This window comes from Lissotriton helveticus, chromosome 6, assembly GCF_964261635.1.
Source record: "Lissotriton helveticus chromosome 6, aLisHel1.1, whole genome shotgun sequence".
NCBI classification, from domain to species: domain Eukaryota; kingdom Metazoa; phylum Chordata; class Amphibia; order Caudata; family Salamandridae; genus Lissotriton; species Lissotriton helveticus.
Window position 1 is genome coordinate 244,463,746 of NC_136067.1, and position 17,350 is coordinate 244,481,095.

General features: G+C 51.2%; 1 protein-coding gene across 1 annotated transcript in view; it reads left to right on the forward strand.

Moving 5' to 3' along the window:
• OPN5 (opsin 5) overlaps window positions 1-17,350 on the forward strand; it is a 463,602-nt gene that overhangs the window by 354,435 nt on the left and 91,817 nt on the right. The window contains exons 4-5 of the mRNA XM_078646756.1: window positions 12,439-12,609; window positions 15,540-15,874. Coding sequence (XP_078502882.1) covers window positions 12,439-12,609; window positions 15,540-15,874 — 506 coding nt within the window. The remainder of the gene's footprint in view (window positions 1-12,438; window positions 12,610-15,539; window positions 15,875-17,350) is intronic.

Consider the following 17,350-nt stretch of genomic DNA (forward strand, 5'->3'; position numbering starts at 1 on the left):
TTGGAAGTTCAAGTATTGCCTAAGTGGCTCATAGGTCCTCTGAAAACATGTTGTAGGTTACAGCACTGAAAGCAAGATTTACAGTATGGTGCAGTTATGAGAGTACAGTAAAACCATAGCAAGACTGTATTTTCATAGAATCAGATGGGAGTGAGTCTCTACCGTGAAGACAAGAGTTTACCTGCTTCTTAAGTGTGAGGAAGTGCAGCAGTGTCAGTCCAGGAAGCACACCTCTACAAACAAGGGTTAGTCTTCCTATCATGAGAACTGAGTTTCCTCATGTTTCCAATATACAAATCAGGATATTGAACAAAGGTATCTGGAGTTATTCAATACGTTGTACAGTGCTCCATGATACCTGAACCAGTTTCAGATACAACAGTATGCTTCAGAATGCAAGATCCTAGCAACTGGTTAGTGCGTTGTTTATTTTGGACTAGACAGGAATCCTTGGTCCGCAATATCATCTACCTTAAGTATGCCCCTCTTCTTTTAGAGGTAGGTGCCAGAGAACTTTCACAGTGCAGTCACTGGTGAAAAAGCATGGTTGGTGAGGCTGTCAGGCTCATGATACGTTGCAGCAGTAATATAGCAAAGCAGGCTCTAGTACTGTAAGCATCGCAGAGCTGGTGTTCCAGCAGGCCTGAGTTCACCAGAGGGCTTATGCTGTGCCAGCGCTTAATTTATAAAAATAAAATTGCCAAGTCCTCTTCAGGAGGCCACTTCCGCTTGCACCGCACATTTCCCTTGCCAGCTCTGCAAACTGCTACTAACCATTGCACTCCTACAAGTGTGACAATTCTTTCTATTCCAGGTCTGCAAATCTTTACGAATAACTTGAGGGCAGGTATTAGTCATTTTTAATTTATACTGAATTAATAAACAACTGTTGTTATGCTTTTCTCTAAATGAGACAAACATGGCCACCATGTGGCAGACTGCCATAAGCACCGGTGTTGACAATTAAGTGCCAGTGCCATGTACCAGAAACCACCGGTTCAAATTAAGCACTGTACTGTACTTATCCAGGAGTAATGCGGCGAGTCAGGAAGAGGGGTACTTACTCAGGTTCATAAATACATATGATAGATTTTTAGGTCGAACCTAGAGCAGCGCATGGGCTGCTTGCTCGACTTTTAGTAAGGGGCTTTTTAAAGTGCTACCCACAAGCTTTTCTTGGCCTCAAGCTTGCGTGCACGCGTGCAGCCGCCATCTGCCTTTCTTATCTCTTCCTCCGGGCCATTACTTTCACTTTCGCAGCCGCCAAACTCCTTCTGAAATGACTTCACCAGACGTTAAAGATGCTTTTCTTGAAAGTTCTGTTCTCAGTTTGGAAAGGTGGCCCAAGAATCAGCGGGTGTTAACTCATTTTAAGGCTGCCGAACTCCTTCGGAAATGACTTCACCAGACATTAAAGATGCTTTTCTTGAAAGATCTGTGCTCAGTTTGGAAAGGTGGCCCAAGAATCCACGGGTGTTAACTCATTTTTAATACAGAAATAAGCACTGTACTTTCAACTAAGTGCATGCCAACTGTGGAGCCCGCTGGAACAGATTTCATTAGCAGCCCTCTGTGTGAATCCCACATCTGGCCTAACGTAGCGATGTGGCTTCACTGCTATTGCATAAACTGCATGGACAGTGTGCATTTTATACACACGGGAATAAATCCATTAGAAGACAGATCACTGCTGGGATCGTGTGAAATCGCCAAGTGCATAACATTGCAACTTGGTGAACTTTTTTTTAACCTAAAAAGCTTTGGTTTAAGCGGGTATTTCTCGTGGCTGGAAACTGTGAGAGGCTTCTACGTGGAAGCTGTATGGAAGGGCCCACACCCACTGGCTCTCTCCTGCCCACTCCACCTGGCCCTCTGCTGCCCACTCCACCTGACCCTCTCCTGCCCACTCCACCTGACCCTCTTTCTGCCCACTCCACCTGGCCCTCTCCTGCCCACTCCACCAGACCCTCTTCTGCCCACTGCATCTGACCCTCTCTTGCCCACTCTAGCTCACCCTCTCCTGCCCACTCTACCTCACCCTCTCCTGCTCACTCTACCATACCCTCTCCTGTCCACTCTACTTCACCCTCTCCTGCTCACTCTACCTTACCCTCTCCTGCCCACTCTACATCACCCTCTCCTGCCCACTCCACCTGGCCCACTCCTGCCCACTGCACCTGGCCTTCTCCTGCCCACTGGATCTGACCCTCTCCTGCCCATTCTAGCTCACTCTCTCCTGCCCGCTCTACCTCACCCTCTCCTGCTCACTCCACCTCACCCTCTCCTGCCCACTCTACCTCATCCTCTCCTGCCCACTCTACCTCACCCTTTCCTGCTCACTCTACCTGTCCCTCTCCTGCCCACTGCAGCTGACCCTTTTCTGTCCACTCCACCTAACGCTCTCCTGTCCACCCTACCTCACCCACTCCTGCCCACTACACCTGGTCCTCTCCTGTCCACTCTACCTCACCCCCTCCTGCCCACTCCACCTGACCCTCTCCTGTCCACTCCACCTCAACCTCGCCTGCCCACTCTACCTCACCCTTTCCTGCCCACTCTAACAGACACTCTCCTGCCCACTCCACCTGGCCCTCTCCTGCCCACTCTTCCTCACCCTCTCCTGCCCACTCTACCTCACCCTTTCCTGCCCACTCTACTTGTCCCTCCCCTGCCCACTGCAGCTGACCCTCTCTTGTCCACTCCACCTGACCCTCTCCTGTCCATTCTACCTCACACTTGTATGCCCACTCCACCTGACCCTCTCCTGTCCACTCTACCTCACCCTCTCCTGCCCCCTCCACCTGACCCTCTCCTGTCCACTACACCTCACCCTCTCCTGCCCACTCTATCTCACCCTTTCCTGCCCACTCTACCTGACTCTCTCCTGCCCACCCCACCTGGCCATCTCCTGCCCACTGCACCTGGCCCTTTCCTGCCCACTCCACCTGACCCTCTCCTGCCCACTCCACCTGACCCTCTCCTGGCCACTCTACCTCACACTCTCCTACCCACTCCGCCTGACCCTCTCCTGTCCACTCCACCTCACCCTCTCCTGCCCACTCAACCTCACCCCTTCCTGCCCACTCCACCTGACCCTCTCCTGACCCTCTCCTGCCCACTCCACCTGACCCTCTCCTGGCCACTCTACCTCACACTCTCCTGCCCACTCCACCTGACCCTCTCCTGTCCACTCCACCTTACCCTCTCCTGCCACTCTACCTCACCCTCTCCTGCCCACCCCACCTGACCCTCTCCTGGCCACTCTACCTCACACTCTCCTGCCCACTCCACCTGACCCTCTCCTGGCCACTCTACCTCACACTCTCCTGCTCACTCCGCCTGGCCCTCTCCTGCCCACTCTACCTGGCCCTCTCCTGCCCACTCCATCTGACAATCTCCTGCCCATTCCACCTGACCCTCTCCTGCCAACTCTACCTGGCCCTCTCCTGCCCCCTCCACCTTGCCGACTCCTGCCCACTACACCTGGCCCTCTGCTGCCCACTCTACCTCACCCTCTCCTGCCCACCCCACCTGACCCTCTCCTGCCCACTGCACCTGGCCCTCTCCTACCCGCTCCACCTGACCCTCTCCTGCCCACTCCACCTGACTCTCTTCTGCCCACTCCACCTGACCCTCTTCTGCCCACTGCAGCTGACCCTCTCCTGCCCACTGTACGTCACCCTCTTCTGCCCACTCTACCTCACCCTCCCCCGCCCATTCTACCTCACACTCTCCTGCCCACTCCCCCTGGCCTTCTCCTGCCCACGCTACCTCACCCTCTCCTGCCCATTCTACCTCACACTCTCCTGTCCACTCCCCCTGGCCCTCTCCTGCCCACTCCACCAGACCCTCTCCCGCCCACTCCACCTGACCCTCTGCTGCCCACTCTACCTCACCCTCCCCTGCCCACTCTACCTCACCCTCCCCTGTCCACTCTCTCACCCTTTCCTGCCCACTCTACCTGTCCCTTTCCTGCCCACTGCAACTGACCCCCTCCTGTCCACCCCACCTGACCCTCTCCTGTCCACTCTACCTGACCCTCTCCCGCCCACTCCAACTGGCCCTCTCCTGCCCACTGCACCTGGCCCTCTCCTGCCCATTCCCCCTGACCCTCTCCTGCCCACACTACCTCACCCTCTCCTGCCCATTCCTACTCACACTCTCCTGCCCACTCTACCTCACCCTTTCATGCCCACTCTACCTGTCCCTCTCCTGCACACTGCTGCTGACCCTCTCTTGTCCACTCCACCTGACCCTCTCCTGTCCACTCTACCTCACCCTCTCCTGCCCACTCCACCTGACCCTCTCCCGTCCACTCCACCCTCTCCTGCCCACTCTACCTCACCCTCTCCTGCCCACTCTACCTGGCCCTCTCCTGCCCACCCCACCTGGCCATCTCCTGCCCATCGCACCTGTCCCATTCCTGCCCGCTCCACCTGACCCTCTCCTGTCCACTCTACCTGACCCTCTCGTGCCCACTCCACTTGACCCTCTCCTGGCCACTCTACCTCACACTCTCCTGCTTACTCAGACTGGCCCTCTCCTGCCCACTCCACCTGGCCCTCTCTTGCCCACTCCACCTAACAATCTCCTGCCCATTTCACCTGACCCTCTCCTGCCCACTCTACCTGGCCCTCTCCTTCCCCCTCCACCTTGCCCTCTCCTGCCCACTCCACCTGACCCTCTTCTGCCCACTGCAGCTGACCCTCTCCTGCCCACTGTACGTCACCCTCTTCTGCCCACTCTACCTCACCCTCCCCCGCCCATTCTACCTCACACTCTCCTGCCCACTCCCCCTGGCCTTCTCCTGCCCACGCTACCTCACCCTCTCCTGCCCATTCTACCTCACACTCTCCTGTCCACTCCCCCTGGCCCTCTCCTGCCCACTCCACCAGACCCTCTCCCGCCCACTCCACCTGACCCTCTGCTGCCCACTCTACCTCACCCTCCCCTGCCCACTCTACCTCACCCTCCCCTGTCCACTCTCTCACCCTTTCCTGCCCACTCTACCTGTCCCTTTCCTGCCCACTGCAACTGACCCCCTCCTGTCCACCCCACCTGACCCTCTCCTGTCCACTCTACCTGACCCTCTCCCGCCCACTCCAACTGGCCCTCTCCTGCCCACTGCACCTGGCCCTCTCCTGCCCATTCCCCCTGACCCTCTCCTGCCCACACTACCTCACCCTCTCCTGCCCATTCCTACTCACACTCTCCTGCCCACTCTACCTCACCCTTTCATGCCCACTCTACCTGTCCCTCTCCTGCACACTGCTGCTGACCCTCTCTTGTCCACTCCACCTGACCCTCTCCTGTCCACTCTACCTCACCCTCTCCTGTCCACTCCACCTGACCCTCTCCCGTCCACTCCACCCTCTCCTGCCCACTCTACCTCACCCTCTCCTGCCCACTCTACCTGGCCCTCTCCTGCCCACCCCACCTGGCCATCTCCTGCCCATCGCACCTGTCCCGTTCCTGCCCGCTCCACCTGACCCTCTCCTGTCCACTCTACCTGACCCTCTCGTGCCCACTCCACTTGACCCTCTCCTGGCCACTCTACCTCACACTCTCCTGCTTACTCAGCCTGGCCCTCTCCTGCCCACTCCACCTGGCCCTCTCCTGCCCACTCCACCTAACAATCTCCTGCCCATTTCACCTGACCCTCTCCTGCCCACTCTACCTGGCCCTCTCCTTCCCCCTCCACCTTGCCCTCTCCTGCCCACTACACCTGTCCCTCTGCTGCCCACTCTACCTCACCCTCTCCTGCCCACTCCACCTGACCCTCTCCTGCCCATCCACCTGGCCCTCTCCTACCCACTCCACCTGACCCTCTCCTGCCCACTCCACCTGAGCCTCTTCTGCCCACTCCACCTGACCCTCTTCTGCCCACTGCAGCTGACCCTCTCCTGCCCACTCCACCTGACCCTCTCCTGTCCACTCCACCTTACCCTCTCCTGCCACTCTACCTCACCCTCTCCTGCCCACCCCACCTGACCCTCTCCTGGCCACTCTACCTCACACTCTCCTGCCCACTCCACCTGACCCTCTCCTGGCCACTCTACCTCACACTCTCCTGCTCACTCCGCCTGGCCCTCTCCTGCCCACTCTACCTGGCCCTCTCCTGCCCACTCCATCTGACAATCTCCTGCCCATTCCACCTGACCCTCTCCTGCCAACTCTACCTGGCCCTCTCCTGCCCCCTCCACCTTGCCGACTCCTGCCCACTACACCTGGCCCTCTGCTGCCCACTCTACCTCACCCTCTCCTGCCCACCCCACCTGACCCTCTCCTGCCCACTGCACCTGGCCCTCTCCTACCCGCTCCACCTGACCCTCTCCTGCCCACTCCACCTGACTCTCTTCTGCCCACTCCACCTGACCCTCTTCTGCCCACTGCAGCTGACCCTCTCCTGCCCACTGTACGTCACCCTCTTCTGCCCACTCTACCTCACCCTCCCCCGCCCATTCTACCTCACACTCTCCTGCCCACTCCCCCTGGCCTTCTCCTGCCCACGCTACCTCACCCTCTCCTGCCCATTCTACCTCACACTCTCCTGTCCACTCCCCCTGGCCCTCTCCTGCCCACTCCACCAGACCCTCTCCCGCCCACTCCACCTGACCCTCTGCTGCCCACTCTACCTCACCCTCCCCTGCCCACTCTACCTCACCCTCCCCTGTCCACTCTCTCACCCTTTCCTGCCCACTCTACCTGTCCCTTTCCTGCCCACTGCAACTGACCCCCTCCTGTCCACCCCACCTGACCCTCTCCTGTCCACTCTACCTGACCCTCTCCCGCCCACTCCAACTGGCCCTCTCCTGCCCACTGCACCTGGCCCTCTCCTGCCCATTCCCCCTGACCCTCTCCTGCCCACACTACCTCACCCTCTCCTGCCCATTCCTACTCACACTCTCCTGCCCACTCTACCTCACCCTTTCATGCCCACTCTACCTGTCCCTCTCCTGCACACTGCTGCTGACCCTCTCTTGTCCACTCCACCTGACCCTCTCCTGTCCACTCTACCTCACCCTCTCCTGCCCACTCCACCTGACCCTCTCCCGTCCACTCCACCCTCTCCTGCCCACTCTACCTCACCCTCTCCTGCCCACTCTACCTGGCCCTCTCCTGCCCACCCCACCTGGCCATCTCCTGCCCATCGCACCTGTCCCATTCCTGCCCGCTCCACCTGACCCTCTCCTGTCCACTCTACCTGACCCTCTCGTGCCCACTCCACTTGACCCTCTCCTGGCCACTCTACCTCACACTCTCCTGCTTACTCAGACTGGCCCTCTCCTGCCCACTCCACCTGGCCCTCTCTTGCCCACTCCACCTAACAATCTCCTGCCCATTTCACCTGACCCTCTCCTGCCCACTCTACCTGGCCCTCTCCTTCCCCCTCCACCTTGCCCTCTCCTGCCCACTCCACCTGACCCTCTTCTGCCCACTGCAGCTGACCCTCTCCTGCCCACTGTACGTCACCCTCTTCTGCCCACTCTACCTCACCCTCCCCCGCCCATTCTACCTCACACTCTCCTGCCCACTCCCCCTGGCCTTCTCCTGCCCACGCTACCTCACCCTCTCCTGCCCATTCTACCTCACACTCTCCTGTCCACTCCCCCTGGCCCTCTCCTGCCCACTCCACCAGACCCTCTCCCGCCCACTCCACCTGACCCTCTGCTGCCCACTCTACCTCACCCTCCCCTGCCCACTCTACCTCACCCTCCCCTGTCCACTCTCTCACCCTTTCCTGCCCACTCTACCTGTCCCTTTCCTGCCCACTGCAACTGACCCCCTCCTGTCCACCCCACCTGACCCTCTCCTGTCCACTCTACCTGACCCTCTCCCGCCCACTCCAACTGGCCCTCTCCTGCCCACTGCACCTGGCCCTCTCCTGCCCATTCCCCCTGACCCTCTCCTGCCCACACTACCTCACCCTCTCCTGCCCATTCCTACTCACACTCTCCTGCCCACTCTACCTCACCCTTTCATGCCCACTCTACCTGTCCCTCTCCTGCACACTGCTGCTGACCCTCTCTTGTCCACTCCACCTGACCCTCTCCTGTCCACTCTACCTCACCCTCTCCTGTCCACTCCACCTGACCCTCTCCCGTCCACTCCACCCTCTCCTGCCCACTCTACCTCACCCTCTCCTGCCCACTCTACCTGGCCCTCTCCTGCCCACCCCACCTGGCCATCTCCTGCCCATCGCACCTGTCCCGTTCCTGCCCGCTCCACCTGACCCTCTCCTGTCCACTCTACCTGACCCTCTCGTGCCCACTCCACTTGACCCTCTCCTGGCCACTCTACCTCACACTCTCCTGCTTACTCAGCCTGGCCCTCTCCTGCCCACTCCACCTGGCCCTCTCCTGCCCACTCCACCTAACAATCTCCTGCCCATTTCACCTGACCCTCTCCTGCCCACTCTACCTGGCCCTCTCCTTCCCCCTCCACCTTGCCCTCTCCTGCCCACTACACCTGTCCCTCTGCTGCCCACTCTACCTCACCCTCTCCTGCCCACTCCACCTGACCCTCTCCTGCCCATCCACCTGGCCCTCTCCTACCCACTCCACCTGACCCTCTCCTGCCCACTCCACCTGAGCCTCTTCTGCCCACTCCACCTGACCCTCTTCTGCCCACTGCAGCTGACCCTCTCCTGCCCACTCCACCTGACCCTCTCCTGCCCACCCTACCTCACCCTCTCTTGCCCACTCTACCCTACCCTCCCCTGCCCATTCTACCTCACACTCTCCTGCTCACTCCCCCTGGCCTTCTCCTACCCACGCTACCTCACCCTCTCCTGCCCATTCTACCTCACACTCTCCTGCCCACTCCACCTGACCCTCTCCCGCCCACTCCACCTAACCCTCTGCTGCCCACTCTGCCTCACCCTCCCCTGCCCACTCTACCTCACCCTTTCCTGCCAACTGCACCTGTCCCTCTCCTGTTCACTGCAGCTGACCCCCTCCTGTCCACTCCACCTGACCCTCTCCTGTCCACTCTACCTGACCCTCTCCTGTCCACTCCAACTGGCCCTCTCCTGCCCACTGCACCTGGCCCTCTCCTGCCCACTCCCCCGACCCTCTCCTGCCCACGCTACCTCACCCTCTCCTGCCCATTCTACCTCACACTCTCCTGCCCACTCTACCTGACCCTCCCCTGCCAACTGCACCTGGCCCTCCCCTGCCCACTCCACCTGGCCCTCTCCTGCCCACTACACCTGACCCTCTCCTCGCACTCTCCTGCCCACTCCACCTGGCCCTCTCCTACCCACTCCACCTGACCCTCTCCTGGCCACTCTACCTCACACTTTCCTGCCCACTCCACCTGGCCCTCTCCTGCCCACTCCACCTGACCCTCTCCTGCCCATTCCACCTGCCCCTCTCCTGCCCACTCCATCGGACCACTTGTCTCATCCTCTTTCATATTTCCCATGAAATTCATGGACCTCAGTGCGTAATAATAAAATATAAATAAGTGCAGGTACCCAAACGTTTTTTAGGTGGCCACCACCCACTTCAGCACTGGTGCTATATCACTCATGGCATTGATACTGCCCTAAGTTTGGTTGGAGCAAGCAAATTAAGAGAGCCTGCCTTCCGCCAAGGGTCAAGGTGATACCTGCACTACCTATCTTTCGAAGTCACATGTCCGGAAGATACCTCACTCCAGAGGCCTTTCAGAGACCTTACTTGGATCTGAATTCACCAAACTGACTGAACTATGACTATCACTCTAGAGTCCTGCTAGTCAGACTAACTCCTGCCTGACATCTGACTGACTACCTCTGGTCTAGCAGTCTTTCACTCACTGGAGTGAACAGGGCACTTTTTTATCCCTCTTTCCCTGTAGGGTGTGACTGTAAATGTTATCAGATTCATTACAGAACCAGGAGCATCATCTGCCTCTCATTCTATCCCTCAAACCACCATCACAAGCTCTGCACTGCCGCAGGGAGGCCAAGCAATGGATGCTCATGCATGGCCTCTGAGCTCGCCAGTCTGGGCAGCTCGGTAGTCCATCCGTCAGAATCCTGCAGGTCCTTCGGGCTCTTGTTCTACAAACCCGGCACCTTTTACAGCAGCAGAATCCAGATTTGCACTAAGTTGGAATTTTGGGCACGATTCACAGAATGAACTTAAGACTAAATCTTAAACTTACTACTATTTTGTATTCACAGAATGCACTTACTGCTTTCGGGATTCACAGAGTGAACTTACTACTTTCGGTATTCACAGAATGAACTTACTACTTTCGGTATTCACAGAATAGATTTAAGACTACTAACTTTACGTCCGCACTCGGGCTGGAATTTCCGGCCGGGGGCGGAGTTTCCGGCCGGGGGCGGAGTTTCCGGCCCGTAGGCGGAGCTTCCGGCTTGGAGGCAGAGCTTCCGGCCCGGAGGCGGAGCTTGCGGCTTGGAGGCGGAGCTTCCGGCTCGGAGGTGGGGATTTAGCTATGGCTGAAATCTCCACCTCTTGGCCGCAAGCTCCGCCTCTGGGCCGCAAGCTCCGCCCCCAAGTTGGAAGCTCGCCTCCGGGCCGGAATTTCCGGCCCGAGTGCGGACGTAAAGTTAGTAGTCTTAAATCTATTCTGTGAATACCGAAAGTAGTAAGTTCATTCTGTGAATCCCGAAAGTAGTAAGTTCACTCTGTGAATCCCGAAAGTAGTAAGTGCATTCTGTGAATACCAAATAGTAGTAAGTTTAGGATTTAGTCTTAAATTTATTCTGTGAATCGGGCCCTTAGTGCGCCACTCACATGTTGTACGCTGTACATGGAAACATAATCACCCGTCCATGCTCCGCACGAGTCTGGCGTCCTTTGTGTACAAAGCAATCTGTGGCATGATAGCACACAGATACAGTTACTATATCACAGCAACACGGATGGCGCCTAACTCCGCCTTAGCCATGCCTTTGCCGCATAGCCAATAGGTCTCGCTTTTGGGACCTTATAAGTATTTAGTTATGCAGCACAATTTCCTTGGTGCAACAACATTAATGGTTGCATGGCTAAACACTTATAAGGTCCCAAAGGCGAGACCTATTGGCTATACCAATGTTTGTTACTGATCAGGTTTCGATTTGAACTTTTCCATTTTCCCCTCGCACATCCTAAGGGCCGGAGTAAGGGTCAAAGTTTGCTGTCCTATGCCTGCGATGGTCAGTCTCCTCAGGATATGGTCTACTTTATGATGTTTTGTAGTTTTTATGTTACCGCCAGAAAGTCCTTTTTAATCCCGATTTTGAAAAAAGCGAATTTTATGCAAGTGCGCCCTGCTTTTATTTTCTTACAAATGCTTACAGGTAGCACTCTTTTTCATGTGCTTAATTTTTTTAAATCTGCTATAAGGCTTAGGTCTAGCTGTGATTAATCAGTTTTTCTTCTTTTTACCTTCTCTTGGAACTTTGCACTTTAAATAATGGTATGTCCAATTTGTATGACTATTTTATATCACATGAGTTGCGATTCATAGTGCGATTTTTGTGCCATTCTCTTAACTGGCATTTTTTGTGTGTTATTGGGGCCCCAGTATTTATGGATAGTCACCTAGTTGAAGCCATTGCCTGTTTGATTTGTTCTCAAGAAGACTGTTTTTATTACTTTTTATCATTCTATTATATGCTATTTATTGTATGCTTTTTGGTTTTAATGCTTGAAACCGAATAAAGTTTACTTTGATTCGATTTGATATTTGAGAACAGAGTCTCAGTTAACATTGTGTTTGCATGCTTTGTCTGCATGAGAGGGATTTTTGTGACAGTATATACATAAAGACGTAATAAATATGATAATTTGTAGAGTACAAATATTTTTATAGAATTTATAAAATAAATATGTGTTTGCATCCTTCTGGTTTTAGCATACACAGCACATTAGGTGTACTGATTATATGGTCTTACCCATTTTAGTCAAGGATCTAAATAGTGATAAAATGTAGGTTGTGAAGGGTAGTTTTGCCCCTTTGGCTATCTTGGATAAAAGCTCCAGGGTATTATTGTGACAGGAATCATGTCTGCTGTGTGAAAACAAGCTTATTTAAAGCTAGTTGGATAGCTTTCTTTAGCCACTTGGGCGCGGCCGCGATTCTGTGCCTGTGCAGCCGTTTTTAAGAGTGGGCGGGATCATTACGGCCCCCAGCCGTCATCAGCACACGCCCACCGTGCTGCATGACGGACGGGGGCCGTCATCAGCATAGAAGGGGTTAAAAGAAAGGAGAAAATTAATTAAATATGCTTGATAATCTACTTCTTGCTCACGATAATATTACTATTATTATAGTTATTATCAGCATTATTAATATTACTCATACTACAATATGTTGCTTTTGTTAATATTGGTCATTAATCTGTGCACTAACATAAGACAAGGCTAAATATAACTGATGTGGCACGGTATATACTAATGGTCAAAATTCTAATGAATTTGTTTTCTCATTTTGCAGTTATCGGAAAACCTTTCGCCATAGCTTCTTTCTTCCTTCACCGTTGGGTGTTCGGCTGGACTGGTTGCCGCTGGTATGGATGGTCTGGTTTTTTCTTTGGCTGTGGGAGCCTAATCACCATGACAGTTGTCAGCCTCGATAGGTACCTGAAAATATGCCATCTCCGTTATGGTAGGTAGTTCTGACAATTAAGTGCACAGCTGCCTAATCTTTTATGCAATAAATGTGCTAAATAAAGATTGCATTTATTTTAAACCAAGAGGATAATGATTTTTGCATGTTTATGTAATTATATTACACACTTTGTCCCCATTAATAGTTGGTTATGATTGACAATGTAGCCACTATTTTGAGTTACTGGTCCCATCATGCATCACAAGAAGTACACTGTGGCTCTTACCACTGATAGCACCAACTTGGAAGGACTGAGATCTTAGCTACCTCATCTATGATATTCATTCTGATGCGATTGCTTTAATTTTAAATTATTGTCCTCCTGATACTCCTGCTTCTTTTCTTCAAACATTCATGGAATTAACGTCTGCTTTCTCAACCAATAACAAACAGCCTGTCCTGTTAGATGTTCATTTTCATCTTGAAGAATTGACTGAACCAACACCATTGCAACTGTTGAAAGAGACTGGGGACCTTGGTCTCTCTCAATTTGTTATGGGAACGACTCACACAGTAAGGCCTACACTTTGGACTCCTATTGAACTTCGACAATCTTTTGTGGTCAAAACTCTAAATAGAGTCTTTAATCTCGAATCACAGACAATGGAATAAAGTTATCACACAGATGCTAAAATCCGCGTTAACACCCCTCCATCTGTGATTTTTTTATTTTATCAAAGACGCTCACATTGTGCCTTGGTGTGTGCTACAGCTGACATAATAGCTTGCTAAAGTTATGTCAATCATCTAAGAAATGAATGCCACTTCTCCATGGTTCACACCGGCCCTACTAGAGTTAAAACAAATTAAAAAAAAACTAGTTTTATAAATATCACATAGAGGGCTCATCACAACCTAGATTTTAAAATTGCATATATAAAGCAGTTATTGAACTACCAACTATGAATATATGATTCTAACTCTAGAAAACAAACCTATTAGATAGTTCTAATCTCACTCCTTTAAATACCCCCTTTCAGTACTTGTGTGATGATCTTGTAAAAATCTTCGCAGATAAGGTCATTCAGATCGGGTCAAACATTTGGGAGACTTCCTTTATATATTTATTCAACAGCCTTCGTTAGTCACCTAAGTGGCAAAATGGTATACCTTCCAACACATTTCCATGGTAGAACATCAAAAGACCAATTGCAACCATAAATTTGGTTTTTCTCTAGAACACTTGCCACTAAAACACCTCCACTAAAGCTCTGCTCACTTCCATAGATTCATAGGAAAGCGCATCGACCTTTCTCTTCAATCGAGCATAGTTGCTGCTGAACTCAAACAGCCGTGGAGGAGCCCCGCTGCTGTAACAGCGGACCTGTGGTGATGCCAATTGGTGTACACCAGTAGCATGACGGGTGCTGTAAATGGAGTTTGTAAGAGGCAACGCAGTATTAGCGGAACTTGACATCAACCCATTGGGGTTTTATTGACATTTTATTCATGGAGTTCATGACACCTCACAGGAGGGACACTAATTGTGCACTTCAGGTACCAGAGGGCCACTGGAAGGCCATGCCCACTAAGGGAGGGTGTCAGTAGTTAAAAAGTGCACAAATGCCATGCACGTCTGTAGTTTTGCCTGTGATAAAGGACAGGAGCCCGAAACGTGTCGTCTGTAAGAAAATGGATGCCAAGCTGCTGCTTTCCTATGCTGCGATCTTCATCAATTGCATATAATACAAGTGAGACAGTCCATTGTCCTTCATTTAAGACTGCCTCAGTGGGCGTGGCTCGCAAAGCCTTTGGGTTACTTTAGTTCCGCTCATTTATTTCTCAAGTGAGTTTGTTTTATTATTACTTTTAAAATCATTTTCATCCCCCAGGTGGGTTGGTGCACCTTCCCGCTGTACGTAGACTGTTATTTGACACTATCAGTTACAACATACCATTCTACACTAAAAGAACACTGAAATTTACAAGGTATAGTTGCCTGAACTAACTATAACTCCTGCCATGCAGTAACTAAAACACGCACCCTCACCATCCACTTCTTATGCTCTCAAATATTACTCATGACATGTTTAATGACAGCAATGATAACATCACTGATGATATCTGAAATTACATAATTTATGACAACATTGTGCATGATGGGGTCGCAAGTTATAATTACTTCATAGCCCGAGTTATAGTTACCTAAATATAATTAGTAATGTCATCAATGCTGTCATTTAATATGTAATTAGTGATGTAATATATGAGGTCATACGCAGTGCATGGAGGGGATGCATGTTATAGGTTGTTCACTAAACTGTAACTTGCATATTTCAGTAGTTTTTGAGTTTTGTTTATTGTTAGATCATGTCTCATTCCAACACCTAACTATAACATCACTTTAATCATTGCTTTTACTAGCAGTCCTTTGTCCATAGCAGCACAGATAGCTCGGTAGACCAAAAAGATTTAGCTTCTTTATTAGGGTATGGTCTAAAGCTGAGCCACTGTTGGATCATTCAAGAAGGAATATGACAGTCAATAGGAAATATGGTCAGTCTACCAGCAAATACGCTCTGGTAAAAAAGTGCAACATACTCTTATCCTACTCGCGAACTAATCCATCATTTCCAGGATTAAGTCACTCCTACTCATGGAAGAAACTTTCTGAATGAGCCAAACATGTCACATTAAGATAAAGCACATTCAATGTACTTTTAGCTCATATAAAGTTCACAGTCCCATTGAATATCAAAGGAGAATCCACTTGTCTGAGATTAAAGGTTGATGTTGCTTCTGGTCCACTTTAACGTGTTGTGAACAAGATACATGTAATGTACAGTATGTACTAGAGAAGTACCATCTATTCAGTATAGTGCACCATGGTACTAGTTTGACTGAGTTCATTTAATTAAGTTCTAATTTTCAAAAAGTTGATTCTATTTTTGCCAACCTAATTCATACTTAACATTTTATATCCTCAGGAAACTGGCTGAAGAGGCACCATGCATTTATCTGCCTGGGAATCATTTGGTCCTATGCGTCATTCTGGGCTACTTTGCCATTGGTTGGAGTGGGAAACTACGCCCCCGAGCCGTTTGGAACGTCATGCACTTTGGATTGGTGGCTTGCACAGGCTTCAAGGAGTGGTCAGGCCTTTGTCTTGTGCATGCTGGTTTTCTGCCTCTTGCTGCCAACTGCAGTCATTGTCTTTTCCTATGTGCAAATCATTGCTAAAGTCAAGTCATCTGCCAAGGAAGTTGCTGTTTTCGATTCCAGGATTCAAAACAATCATACACTGGAAATAAAACTTACCAAGGTACCTCACCATTTTCTATATCCTGTTGACCTTAGGCATAGATACATCTTATACTGCTCTTAGTTTGAATGACTCAGTTTAACTTAAAAGTGTTTGTCACCTATAAACCTTGGGCCATATTTATGGCCAAGTCAAACAGTACAGCGCAGCAAGTCACTGTGCTGTGCTGCGTGGGCGGGAAAGGGCAGGAATGCACATATTGAAGTTAATAATGTGCATTCCTGCATTTTTCCCCTATGCTGTTGCCCTTTCGGCTGCCTAGCACCAATGCAGGCATGTGCAAGGGTGCCTGCGTTGTAAGAAGGATTGGCTTTGTGCACGAAGGGGCAAAAACAATCTCCTAAGGCTTCTTCCTTTTTCTATGTGTGCTGTAGAATGCAGCAAACACAAAAAGAGGCAAGAACGAGGAGAAATAAACCTATTTTTCCTCGCTATGCCTCCTATGGAGGAGGAATTGTTTTGCACATTTTGAGGTGTACCACTTCTGGTAAATCTGGTAATGTGTCAAAATCCATGGATGTTGCTTGGGAACCGCCATGGAACGCCCATGAAAACGCCTCCCTGGCACAGAGTAATGCAACACAGCAATTTGAACCGCGTTGCATTACTCAAGCGTTATGAAGCCACTCAGGGCCATGTAAGGGGGCCTCGCGTAGCTTCATAAATCTCATTTTTCATTTGCTTCACTCTAGCACCACTTTGCGTGGTGCAAGAGCGACTCAAAGGGGTTCATAAATATGTCCCTTTGTCTCTGTTCGTTAAAATTTAACTTTTTGCTAAAATCACAAACAGTTATTTTGAAAGAAATGGTTAGCTGCAAGAAATATCGACATTTAAAAAAAAGTATAAATATTGATAACTTGCAATTTGCAGCATAGTTTTTACTATATTGGCCGTTTTTTCCGATCACCTTTCTGATGGACAGGGTGGTAAATAACAGACATTTTAACATTTATGTATAAGTGGGAGACCTAATAACTGTATAGACTCCTCTTCTTTACTTCCCTATTGCAGTCACGTTCAAACGTTCAGAAGTGCCAGTAACCAGGAAAACATGTCACCACTCGTTTGTAAGAACTGCTTAGAACCGTGCAGTGCTGTCAACCGTGCTTAATTGTTGCCGGTGTTGCCTCCTTATTTATTTTTGAGGACCGGCACTTATATTTCTGCAAAGAATGAAAAATCAAGCAAAACGGAAAGACAGGAGACGAGAAAGATGGAAAAAACTTCATGAGGGGAGAAAGCAGGCACCTTTAAGAGTCAGATAAAGGGACAGGGAGTGTCTAGTGGTGGATTAAAGAAGCCTGAGGTGACATCATGACTATGCAGTCTTGGTATTCGGTGCACCAGCATTTAATTGCAGTGACTGAGTGTTTCAGAGCAGAGCTTTGTGCACTGACACTCATTCGCTTACAAATTAAGCACTGGTTGTCACTGTACTTTCTCCTCTAATATCTGTCCTCTGTTGTGGCTATG